Below are 12,413 nucleotides of genomic sequence, written 5' to 3' on the forward strand. Positions count from 1 at the left end.
TGCTGCCGTGCTTCTCTCTACTACATGCGCATTACCCTAGGCGTGTTTTCGGATGGATTGAAAAATGACCCGCAAGAATATTTTGGTTTAATGCGAAATCGATCGCACATTTTATTGTTTTTTTTTTTTACATAATTGCACTTAATATATTCAACTTTTGTTACTTTTAATTATGCTGGATATTGCAATAGTGAATTGTGATCAGGTGCGGCGCAAACTGAAGATGAATACTGTTCCCACACTGCTTCACAAGGAACTTTTCAATCCTTTCGTTTCGGCTTGTGACATGGGCAAATCCTTCCGCGCACTCGTTAACTTCATTCACACTGCACTCATCAATTATAAACTGATGATGAACAATTGCACAATGATTAACAGCAGATTATGCTGCTCATTTCACTTATGATGAATGATGACTTTCTTCATCTTTCAATTGAACAGCACATATTCGGACCGTGTGAGCGTCGACGATGGATTTATACACCAAATGCGCAGTTATCCTTGTCATCAAAACACTCGAGAGGATTAAGAAGTTTCCCGTGATAACAGGACGGCGACAACAGTCATCATTCATCATAAGTGAAATGAGCAGCATAATCTAACATAACCAGCACAACCATAACAGCATAACCATTGTGCAGTTGTTCATCATCAGTTTATAATTGAGTGCAGTGTAAATGAAGTTAACGAGAGCGCGGAAGGATTTGCCCATGTCACAAGCCGAAACGAAAGGATTGAAAAGTTCCTTGTGAAGCAGTGTGGGAACAGTATTCATCTTCAGTTTGCGCCGCACCTGATCACAATTCACTATTGCAATATCCAGCATAATTAAAGGTAACAAGAGTTGAATATATTAAGTGCAATCACGTAAAAAAAAACAATAAAATGTGCGATCGATTTCGCATTAAACCAAAATATTCTTGCGGGTCACTTTTCAATCCATCCGAAAACAAGCCTAGGGTAATGCGCATGTAGTAGTGAGAAGCAAGGCAGCAGCGGCGCAACACACGCACACAATGACAGCGCTTGGCCGTGTGCGCGGGTCTATTAAACTCATATAATGGTCCCCAAATCGTCCCATAATCGACCCTATTTTTTTGTATGGGTTTGCATACAATTTTCTCCACTGGGATTGTATTTGTACACAAGCAACACAATTTCAATACTGACAAACGTCATACGTGAACATACGTCATACGCGCCAAGATGAACAGAAAAATGTTGCCGATGGTATGACAGAAAAATATATATATAAATCCCATGCATTTCGCCAGCAACATGTTGCCCGCAATCAAGTTAGACCATTGGCTTAGACAATTTTTTCGTTGTCTAAACGTGGACGTGTAGGTCTAAAGTCCAGCCTTTTGGGATAGCGGTTACAGCGAGTATTTTCCATTTTTGTATGGTGCAAGGTTTAACTGTTCCTTTTAGGTATACCTAAAACTAATTATACTAATTATACTAATTATATACTAATTATAATTAGTTCCGACGTTCCATCGAAAAGTGCCCTTGGGTTGGCGATAGCAACATACTAGAGAACCCTGCATTTCAACCTTTTGGTTTAAATCAAAAATGTAACTGTCAATACTGTCACATTGGCAGCTTTGAAATGCCAAGCGTATAATAACGTGCGAAATGCGTCATTGTGTCGACGAAGCGTACACCAACACTGTTTTCCTAAACTTATATTTGTGAATTTCAATTTATTGATGTTGAATTTTATAAAACCGGTCGCGTTACATCTGTTGCTAAAATGATAGGAAAATTGGGAGATAAGATTAAGGTCAGTGTTGTGACTGCGTGTGTATTGTCTAATCTTGTTGAATCAATTTTTTGCTGTTCAGTAGCATAAATGTTGCTTTAGTTCCAGATGTTAAATGTTTACATGCATTATTTCAGGATTACACTGTGTACGAAGTTCTCGGTAAAGGTGGATTCGGATGTGTGTATAGAGCGAAATGTCTTTCTACGGGATGTTTTGTTGCAATCAAAATGGTAAGTGTTGCAGCCGTTCTATAGTTTGTGTTGTTTATAGGAGCCGTACTATTCACAACTTTTGATTCATTACACTAGATCAACAAACAAAGGATGCACTCGTCGGGAATGGCTAATCGGGTTCGGCAAGAAGTAGCGATACATTCGAAGCTAAAGCATCCTTCTATTTTAGAGTTATACACATTCTTCGAAGATTTTGACCACGTTTATTTAGTATTAGAATTAGCAGAAAATGGAGAACTGCAACAGTATCTACGTGAGCGGAACAAACCTTTCAGTGAATATGAAGCCGCATTAATCTTTAGGAAAGTGGTTGACGGATTGCTATATTTACATACGCAAAAAATACTGCACCGTGACATATCGCTATCCAATTTGTTAATAACAAAAGACATGGGTATCAAAATTGCTGACTTCGGGCTTGCAACTGAACTGATGCTGCCCGATGAAAAACATCATACACTGTGTGGTACCCCAAACTACATTTCACCGGAAGTAGCATCACGTGCATCACATGGTTTGCCGGCCGACGTATGGGGTTTAGGATGTATGTTGTACACACTGCTAGTGGGGAAACCCCCATTCGACACCGATGGAGTTAAGTCCACCTTGGCGAGAGTGGTAATGTCTAACTATATCTTACCAGCTCACCTATCTTCAGACGTGAGCGATCTTATTGGAAGACTGCTCAAGAAAAATCCCACCGAGCGAATCAAGCTAGAAGAAGTGATCAGCCACCCTTTTCTTTCCCGTTATGATCTGGGATCTAAAATGTACGTTTCAAACAGTATTAATCAAAAGTTCACGTCCAGCACAGACAGTGGCATGGGCACAATATCTAATGCTAGTGCATGCAAGTCGGATTTGTTTAAGCTGTCTTGCAGCAACAGGTACAACGATCATACGAATGAAAATCATTACTACGGACAATATAACTTAAATCAACGGTTCCCCGAAAAAGTACAACAGCACGAAACAGGAAGCATGCACTCTTATCAATTTCTGCCAGAACCACATATTTCATTCCTGCAGAAGTTTAACAGTATGGAGTTGGTGGAAAAATATAATATCACTGGTAAAAATCTTACCGGTCAAGAAGGCAGAGTGCATTTGTTAAGTTCATCCAGGGCATCCATGAACACCGCCGAGGATTTCCAAACTGGAGCACAAACTAGGAATACTCAAAGTTCGTTTGCTAGAAGCGATCACCATCTATTTGCTACTCCACTAAGAGTCCCGAAAGAAAATGTAGGTACAGTCCATATAATTTAATGAAGCAATCATATTTTAAAATTTATCTTTTTTCAGGGCTACATGTTTCGCGTGACAGAAAGTATGCAACAGAATAATTCATGCGACAAAGAAAGTAATATAACCAAAAAATTGTCGCAAAACAATATTTGCTTGCCTCCTCGGTTTGACACGCTACGATTATTACCTACAAGACATCGAACAAAGTTTGTAATTCTATCTATCGTTGCCGAATGTGGCGAAGTTGTGCTAGAATTTCTTAAACCTAGAGGCCGACAGCAGGAAGATCGTGTGGTGGACGTGTGTCGTATATCAGGCGATGGAATAAGATTCATGCTGTACCAGCCAAATGGCAACCGAGGGGTGCCGATCAAAAATCATCCTCCGGAAGTGCCAGCGGGAAGGATAGATTGTGTATACAATTATGAAGATATTCCTGAAAAGCATTGGAAAAAATATGTGTATGCTGCTAGATTTGTTAACATGGTGAAGGCAAAAACACCCAAAATTACGTTGTATAGCGACAAAGCGAAATGTCAATTGATGGAAACCATTCGAGACTTTGAAATTATGTTTTACGACAGTACGTAAGGTATGTTTTATGTGAAAACGACCATCTACTAACAAATTCTTTCTTCTCCAATTAGATACCAAAATAATACTGAGCTCAACAGATGATGAAATCAAAATGGTTGATGGAAGCGGTAAGGTATATCGAGGATTGTCAACCATATCAACGGCAGATATCGCAAAACTGGATCATTTCCAGGAAACACACGAACACTGTTTGAAGATTGAAAAAATGCTCTCGACCGTGTCACATGGCGGGAAAACATTTCCCGTAATTATTGGCAGACGTCCAGCCGAAACCGATAGTAATACTCCGGCAAAGAAAGATATGTCTAAGTACCGGTTTTATTCATTTAATGTACACACATGATGCAGGATTTACCCAGAGTGAAGTAATACTGGTTTGCATGTACGTAACAATACTAACAACATGCTATTTTACTCTACATTCATACAACGCTTATTTTCTTCGAAGAGATTGCTTTATAAAATTGCGAACCATTATTAAATATTTGCCCTATTTTAATAACAACTGTGAGTCATATTTGTTTTCCGAGAAATGATTGTTGAGAATGCAGTGTGCTAGACCTACCTTTATGTTCTTCGCAAAAATATGTTATTTAAATGTTGTGAATTGTAAAAAATATGGCATTAAACTACATGAAGTATTATTCTATCATCAGTACTATTATCGCCTCTTCTATTCAGCTAACGTGTAGAAACGTTTTCGAAAGTGAAGTTTTTTAATGCTTTCTATTATTGAACAGGCGGCTCCGGATGTTGAGTTTTGAGCCGTTTCTTTGCTGAAATGTCTGCCATCGTTTGCTCAATGGAGCGAACATCCTTCTTGTTCGCACTCGGTACTGGAATGAAAACATTTAGTTTATTAGGCTAATATGTGTTTCGTTCTACTGCTTTGATTAACTTATTAATTAACATTACCATATCCGTAACTTCTGTTGATTTCAGTTTTTCTTGCTGCTTCTAGCGCTGCATCATTCCCAAAAAGGTGCATGTACTTTTTGTTGTAATTTGAAGTTGGTTTTATGTCTGTGATTGCGGTCGTTGCTGTATCATCTTTGCAGTCCAACAATTTTGAACGCAGTAATTTGCTACGTTCAGCATACTGTTTTGCTATTTCCTTATTCCAAGTTTCTCCTTTCTTCCGCGCTTGCACCTCATCTTCGCTCGGCAAGTGCTCCTTTTTGTAGACCACTATGTATCGGTCTTCTTCCGTTCCAAAACTCATTGCAAAAAGTCCAGCGGTTTCGGAAATGTCGTGCCTAAAAGAGACAGATAAAGAGAAACAAACATCTCAAACCTGCATCGCAACTTCTCTACACGCATATCAATATACACTATGGATCGGTACACTTGGTCCAGCGGCTGGAATTCCATGTAAAACCGATTATCATCTTTCATGAAACGCCCTAGGCGCTCTTCTACATATGAACGAAAGCGGTTCAGTTCTTCACGTTGCTTATTTTTTTCAGTTTCGTACTGCTTTCGTTGTTCTGGATAGATAAACAAAAATATAAGAATTAATATGGCAACGGAACTAATCAAAGCACTACTGGCAGCGCTGATTTGTTGACACCGTGCAGTATAACTTACTTTCGTACATCTGTGTTTTATTTTTGTCTTTTGCTGGTGGTTTATCCATGGAACCTAATATTGATCCCAGCAGATCCATTTTTGGCACTGTTTAAACGAAATAATTACACCAAATACTGCTCCTAACGATACAGGGTAACTTTCCTCTGGGCCAGATTGTACGAATAAGCTAGCTGTCAAACCGATCAGCCTCCCTGTGGGCCAAATCCCATGCTGCAAAAATCTCACGAAAAGGCCGATTCGTTTTGTTTATACTACTACCTAGCGAGTTCATTTGTTTCAAAATTCTTTTTACACCATATTATACGAAAATGTATTGAATTTTAATTAATTCAATGTTAAAAACCTGGTAAAAAACTAAAATAGCCCAGGTTGAAATTTCATGCTCCTTAATATTCAAATTGCATACTTATAGGCGCACAATTTTTTCGTCGGTAACAGTGTGGTTTCAGCATGACTTTATTGGTCATTTTTTTTTAAATTATATTGTATTGTATTGTTTCTTAAATTGATGTAGTCGACCGCTGACAGTTTTATTAATTTTCTATTAAGCATACAAGTGTTTAATCATTTACTTGTTCGATCAATTCCATTAATTGTTTAAGCTTAAGCAACGCCCAAGCAGTTTATATTCATGAATTATTATTGCAAACAATGGCAAATTCAACATAAATGGTTACAGCTAGCTATTTAAAAACGGATAACTATTTTAGTGTTTAATAATAACATTTGGGTAAAAACCACAAATAGAATCTGCAGGCCGATAGTCCGTTTGACACTTGGACTATCACTTTGGTGGTTAGGGCCATCGCACACTGAACGGATCAAAGAGAGAATGCATTGTTTAAACAATTAAACAAAGTTTTTACCAAAATTTGTTTATATAATTATATTTTTTATGTAGGTTTCAGATAAACCATTGCAAATAAAGAGTTGATAAAAAAAATAATATTTTTCCATAATATCGGGAACTGCGTCGCAATATGTTTGTGGTGTTTAAACATTCCATCACCAAAAACAACAATGCTTTTCTTCCTAGTTCTCACAACGGTTCGATCATAACCCATCTTTTTGCAATCCATCCTTTTTACTCAACAACAGCAAGGCTGCGTAAGCGGGTTTGAGCAAGTCCGCTGAGATGACGTCCGGGATAACGACGCTGTGTCTAAGCTTTCCAGTAAGCAATTCGCGGATTCGCGAGCAATTTGGAAACTCGGGACTTGGAACTGCCGATCCCTCACGTCCGCTGGGAGTACCCGAATACTCGCGGACGAGGTGAGGGCCCGTGGCTTCGAAATAGTAGCACTTCAAGAGGTGCGCTGGAAGGGAGTGATGGAGCGTCCGTATCGCAGCGATTGTATGATCTACCAGAGTGGTGGAGATAAGCACGAGCTCGGTACGGCGTTCCTCGTCTTAGGTGAGATGCGCAAGAGGGTGATCGGGTGGTGGCCGATCACTAACAGAATGTGCAGGTTGAGGATACGTGGCCGTTTCTTCAACATTAGCATCATCAACGTGCACAGTCCGCACCTTGGGAGCACTGATGACGATAAGGACGATTTCTATGGGCAGCTGGAGAGGGAGTATGATCGCTGCCCCAAACACGATGTAAAGATCGTCATCGGGGACTTTAATGCTCAGGTCGGACGGGAGGAGGTGTATAAACCAGCGATAGGCAACTTCAGCGTCCACCAGCTGTCAAACGACAACGGCCAGCGCCTTGCCAATTTCGCCTCCTCCAAGTGCATGATTATCCGCAGCACCTACTTCCAGCACAAACCTCGCTTCAGCTACACCTGGAGATCACCGCAGAACAGTTATTCCCAGATTGACCACGTTTTGATCGACGGACGACACTTCTCGGACATCATCGACGTCAAAATTCTCAGGGGTGCAAACGTCGACTCGGACCACTTCCTACTCATGGTTAAGCTTCGCCAAAAACTGTCCGTGGCTAACAAGTCACGGTCACAGCCTACCCCGCGGCTAAACACGGACCGGCTGAAACTAGCTGATGTGGCAGGGGACTTCGCGGCAGCCCTCGGGGAGGCTCTGCCGGATGACGACACAGTCACCACGATGTCTCCCACAGCCCACTGGCGTATAGTGGAGCGTGCCATCAGCAAAGCAGCGGAACGACATGTCGGCTACGTGACACGCAGCCAGAGAAAGGAGTGGTTCGATGATGAGTGCAGGCGAGCACTATCCGAGAAGAATGCAGCACGCGCCCGAATGCTGCAACGGGAAACTCGTCAGAACGTGGAGAACTACAGACGGCTGAGGAGGCAGCAGACCCGACTGTTTCAGGAGAAGAAGCGTCTCCTGGGGGAGTCGGAAGAGCAGCAGATGGAGCGGCTTACTCAGTCGGGGGAAACTCGTAAGTTCTACAGGATGCTGAACGCGGCGCGGAGTGGTGATGTCCGCAACACCACAATGTGCCGCGATGCAGAGGGGAGTATTCTGGCGGACGAACGAGAGGTGATCGACAGGTGGAAGTGCCACTTCGACGGACATCTTAACGGAGCACAGGCAAGAGACCCCGATTTGGGGGCAGAATGCAGAATCGAGCAGCACATCAGTCTGGTGGCAGGTGACGAGGTGCCCACGCCATCTTTGGAAGAGGTAATTAGTGCCATCAAGCAGCTGAAGAACAACAAATCAGCAGGCAGCGATGGCCTAGCTGCCGAGCTCTTCAGGTGGTGGCTGGTGCGGCTGTTGAGGGCCACCATGGACAGGGTGCAGTGCAAGGTGAGAGTATCGAGCATGCTGTCGGATGCGTTCGAGTCTCACCGGGGATTGAGGCAAGGTGACGGACTCTCCTGTCTGCTGTTCAACATCGCTCTGGAAGGTGTCATGAGAAGCGCGGGCTTCGATATGCGGGACACGATTTTCACCCGTTCCATCCAATTCCTTGGCTTCGCGGATGACATCGACATCATCGGAAGGACATCTGCGGCGGTGTGCGAGGCGTACACCAGACTGAAGCGCGAAACCTCAAGGATTGGATTGCTGATCAATGCGACGAAGACAAAGTACCTGCTTGCCGGAGGCTCTGACCGTAATAGGGCCATGCTGGGAAGCAGCGTATCGGTCTACGGCGATGATCTCGAGGTAGTAGAGGAGTTCTGCTACCTCGGTACGATCATAACTTCGGACAACAACGTAAGCAGCGAAATCCGAAGGCGCATTGTTCAGGGGAATCGTGCCTACTACGGGCTCCACAAACTCCTACGATCCAGAAACCTTCTCCTGCGCACGAAATGCACAATATACCGTACATTGATACGGCCGGCTGTCCTCTATGGTCATGAGTCTTGGACCATGCTCACAGAGGATGCCAATGCACTCGGTGTTTTCGAACGCCGTGTGCTAAGGACGATCTTTGGCGGTATCTTGGAGCACGACGGGTGGAGGAGGAGAATGAACCACGAGCTTGCTGAGCTGTTTGGGGGACCTGACATCCTCACGGTGGCGAAGGCCGGAAGGATACGCTGGTTGGGGCACGTCATGAGGATGCCGGACTCGTGCCCCACCAAAAAGGTCCTCGTCGGCGACCCGTTCGGCACGAGACGCAGAGGAGCGCAGCGAGCCCGTTGGCTGGATCAGGCGGAGCAGAAACTATCGGAGATCGGGTGCAGCAGAGGATGGAGAGCGGCAGCCCTGGATCGAGTTTCCTGGAAACGTATTGGTGACCAGGCCATGTCAGCACGACGTGCTCAACAATAAGAGCGGGCCAAAGAAGAAGAAGAAGAATAAATATATAAAAACACTGTGACGTGCGGCAGCGGTTGCCGGCACGTCTGCTCACCGCTGATGCTCAACCGCCGATTACGCATACGCGTTGATATCGGGTCAATCACGCATTGAACCGTAAGCGACGCACCTGTGTCACGCACACATCTGGATGTTGTCGCATGGCGCAAACAACCCAGAGCACAAAACATGCGACACAGTCTGCGTCTGCAACATTTCCCCCTTCAGGATAGCTGATACCAGTCGAATCTGTAGCCAATGTATGTTTCAGGGTTTTGTAGGCTAGCATATATTTATTTGGTACGGATATTAGCACTGTGTAACATGGAATTAGTGTAACTTTATATTCGCGGTATAATCACTGAACGCATCCGGGAGAGCAGTCCTTGCTCGTGGGCAGTTGATCGCAGACTGGCTGATTATGTGTATGCAGAACTGCTTTGCACAGGAACGTGTGTGTGTGTGCTGTTTTACTGAATACAATCCCGTGCATTGTCTTCAGCGCAACTGCTTGCGCTGACGCCTTGCAGGATGGGGAACTGAATTCAGGGAATTGCTGCTCGGATGGCTATTGATGCGCTGGTGAATTTCCTACGAAGACGCTGTGTTGTTGCTGTTGACTCTGATGCCGTGTGTAGTAGTTGTTGTGGTAGTGTTTGTGGTCGGTTCGCCATAGTACTCCCCCCTATGTTTTTAAGAACCGGACTGGGATTTTCACGTGACGTCCTGATGATGTTGTGGTACGAGTTGTACGTGGTTCCGATGATGGATCAGGATGAATTTGTTGTTGTTCGTTATGTACAAATGCTGCTTTTAGACGGTCGATAGAGATGGATGACTTTTTACCGTTGATGTCTACTATGAAGTATTTTTTTTTTCGCCTTATGACGCGGTAGGGTCCGTCGTAGGGTGGAGTTAAAGGTGGTTTAATTGCTCCAGTTCGAATAAAGACATGTGTGCAGGATTTCAATGTTTTCTGAACAAACGGTCGCTGTGTGGAATGATGACAGGTGGAAGTTGGTTTTACCTCTGCCATTGTTTTTTTTAGGTTTTCAACGAAATCTGTTGTAGGCTTGGTGCTGGAGTTTTCGTTGGTGGCAAAGAATTCCCCTGGTAGTCTAAGCGATGTACCGTAGGTTAGTTCAGCTACCGATGCTCCTATGTCTTCTTTACATGAAGTGCGCATTCCGAGTAACACGATCGGTAATGCTGAGGTCCAACTGGAGGTGTTGTGGCTTTTCAAAGCGGTTTTTAGCTGACGATGCTTGCGTTCTACATGTCCATTGGCTTGAGGATGGTAAGGTGTAGTACGCAAATGGTTAATGGCGAGAAGATTAAGTAGCTCTCTGAAGAGTTCGGATTCGAACTGTCTGCCTAAGTCGGTTGTTACATTGCTTGGTACGCCAAATCTGGCGATCCAACCGTTGACAAATGCTTTCGCTACTGTTTCGTCAGTGATGTTTGGAATTGGCATAGCCTCGGGCCATCGGGTGAATTTGTCTATTATGGTGAGACAATATTGATTCCCTTCAGATGGTGGCATAGGTCCAATAATATCCATGTGGATGTGTGCGAATCTGTTGTCTGGCACGGTTATGTGTTCGATCGGTGTTCTGTTATGACGAATTATCTTCGATTTTTGGTATGGAATACAGTGCGTTACAAAATGTTTGCAATCACGCCGTATTGCTGGCCACACGTATGAGTCGGATACGAGTTTTGTTGTCGATCGAATGCCAGGATGAGATGTGCCATGGAACTTTGATATGATCTGCTTGCGTCTCTCTTTTGGAATAAAAGGTCTGATCTTCTGGGTGGATATGTCGCAGAAGATTGGTGTCGATATTAGATGTGTTTGAAATGTTTTCAAGCAAAGCGAGGTGTTCGGGTCTGACAAAAGATGTTGTAATTCCGGATCTGTTCGTTGTTTTACTGCTAGGTCTTCGAAATCTATTGGCTCACTTTCGATGGATTCTAAACGACTTAACATGTTTGCTACTTGATTCTTTGCTCCGGATATGTGTCTGATGTCCGTGGTGTATTCACTGATGAAGCTTAGGTGACGTTGCTGAGTTGGACTTGCACGTTCGGGACGCTGTTGAAAAGCTGTAACTAGTGGTTTATGGTCGGTAAAAATGCAGAACTCACGACCAATGAGATGATCTTTGAAATATTTCACAGCTTCGTATATTGCCAGAAGTTCTCGATCGTAGGTGCTAGCTTTCTGTTTACTTGAGCTCAGCTTGCGAGAGAAGTACGCCAGTGGTTGACGTTCGTTTTTCCAGATTTGATGCAATACGGCTCCGATTGCGTTGCCAGATGCGTCTACTTCCAACGCTAATTTGGCATCCGCACAAGGGTGAGCGAGTAGAGTTGCATTAGCTAAATCTTGCTTGCATTGGCGGAAAGCTTCCGTTGTGGCTTCGTCCCATGTCAATGGAATGTTGTCATTGCGAACATTGCCTTGCATCATGTTTTGGAGGAGTTGTTGATTTTTCGCTGCGTGCGGTATGAAACGACGATAGAAGTTTACGGTTCCCAGAAATCGTTTTAACTGCTTGGCTGTTGTCGGTTGTGGGAAGTTTAATATGGCTTCTACCTTGCTTTTTGAGGGTTTGATTCCTTCCGCAGGTTTGATGTCGCTGAAGTGTCTGGCCTGCATTTCGGAGTCCGAACGTCATGAATTTAAATTCGAACAATCCGAATGGTGTGGTGATAGCGGTTTTTGGAATATCCTCATGTGCGACTGGAATCTGGTGATAAGCGCGTTGCAAATCGATGCAGGAGAATATTGTCTTGTTGTGGAGAATGTTTGAAAAATCCTGAATATGAGGAATTGGGTACTTGTCGGGTACTGATATAGCGTTTAAATTCCTGTAATCACCGCAGGGACGAAATGTTCCATCAGCCTTCTTGACCAGGTGTAGAGGACTGGCCCAAGAACTTTTTGATGGTTGGCAGATTCCTTGTTCCATTAAGAATCTAAATTCAGCTTTCGCTGCTTCCAGCTTATCAATGGGTAAGCGACGTGGACGACAGAAAACGGGTTGGCCAGTAGTGATGATTTGGTGAACTGTTTTTGCTTTTGTCTGTTTGCGATTTATGTTAAGTATGGTAATGTTTTTGTACTCACTTAATATTTCCGCAAATGGAGATGTTGAATCATACGATTTGATGACTGGCTCGGAAACCGATGACCGACCTACGCTACGAAAACGGACTAACGA

General features: G+C 43.7%; 2 protein-coding genes across 2 annotated transcripts; one reads left to right on the forward strand and one right to left on the reverse strand.

Annotated features, from left to right (window-relative positions):
* Positions 1–1,756: 1,756 nt before the first annotated feature.
* LOC128713460 (serine/threonine-protein kinase PLK4) lies at positions 1,757–4,189 on the forward strand. Its single transcript, XM_053808320.1, has 5 exons — positions 1,757–1,786; positions 1,903–1,998; positions 2,077–3,246; positions 3,307–3,832; positions 3,897–4,189. Exons 1-5 carry the CDS (start codon positions 1,757–1,759, stop codon positions 4,187–4,189), a joined length of 2,115 nt encoding a protein of 704 aa, XP_053664295.1.
* Positions 4,190–4,575: 386 nt separating this feature from the next.
* Positions 4,576–5,512, reverse strand: LOC128712628 (sperm-associated antigen 7). Its single transcript, XM_053807518.1, has 4 exons — positions 5,434–5,512; positions 5,177–5,333; positions 4,762–5,102; positions 4,576–4,682 (listed from the first exon to the last, which is right to left on the reverse strand). Exons 1-4 carry the CDS (start codon positions 5,510–5,512, stop codon positions 4,576–4,578), a joined length of 684 nt encoding a protein of 227 aa, XP_053663493.1.
* Positions 5,513–12,413: the final 6,901 nt, after the last annotated feature.

The sequence above is a fragment of the Anopheles marshallii genome, chromosome 3 (assembly GCF_943734725.1).
Source record: "Anopheles marshallii chromosome 3, idAnoMarsDA_429_01, whole genome shotgun sequence".
NCBI classification, from domain to species: Eukaryota; Metazoa; Arthropoda; class Insecta; order Diptera; family Culicidae; genus Anopheles; species Anopheles marshallii.

Bases quoted from the DNA above. Each gene is read 5' to 3' on its own strand.
- LOC128712628 (XM_053807518.1), bottom strand. From the start codon at position 5,512: ATGGATCTGCTGGGATCAATATTAGGTTCCATGGATAAACCACCAGCA. The intron at 5,334-5,433 runs GTAAGTTATACT...TTATCTATCCAG, and splicing joins TAAAACACAGATGTACGAAA to AACAACGAAAGCAGTACGAA. The intron at 4,683-4,761 runs GTAATGTTAATT...TTTTCATTCCAG, and splicing joins CAACAGAAGTTACGGATATG to TACCGAGTGCGAACAAGAAG.
- LOC128713460 (XM_053808320.1), top strand. From the start codon at position 1,757: ATGATAGGAAAATTGGGAGATAAGATTAAG. The intron at 3,247-3,306 runs GTAGGTACAGTC...ATCTTTTTTCAG, and splicing joins TAAGAGTCCCGAAAGAAAAT to GGCTACATGTTTCGCGTGAC. The intron at 3,833-3,896 runs GTACGTAAGGTA...TTCTCCAATTAG, and splicing joins TGAAATTATGTTTTACGACA to ATACCAAAATAATACTGAGC.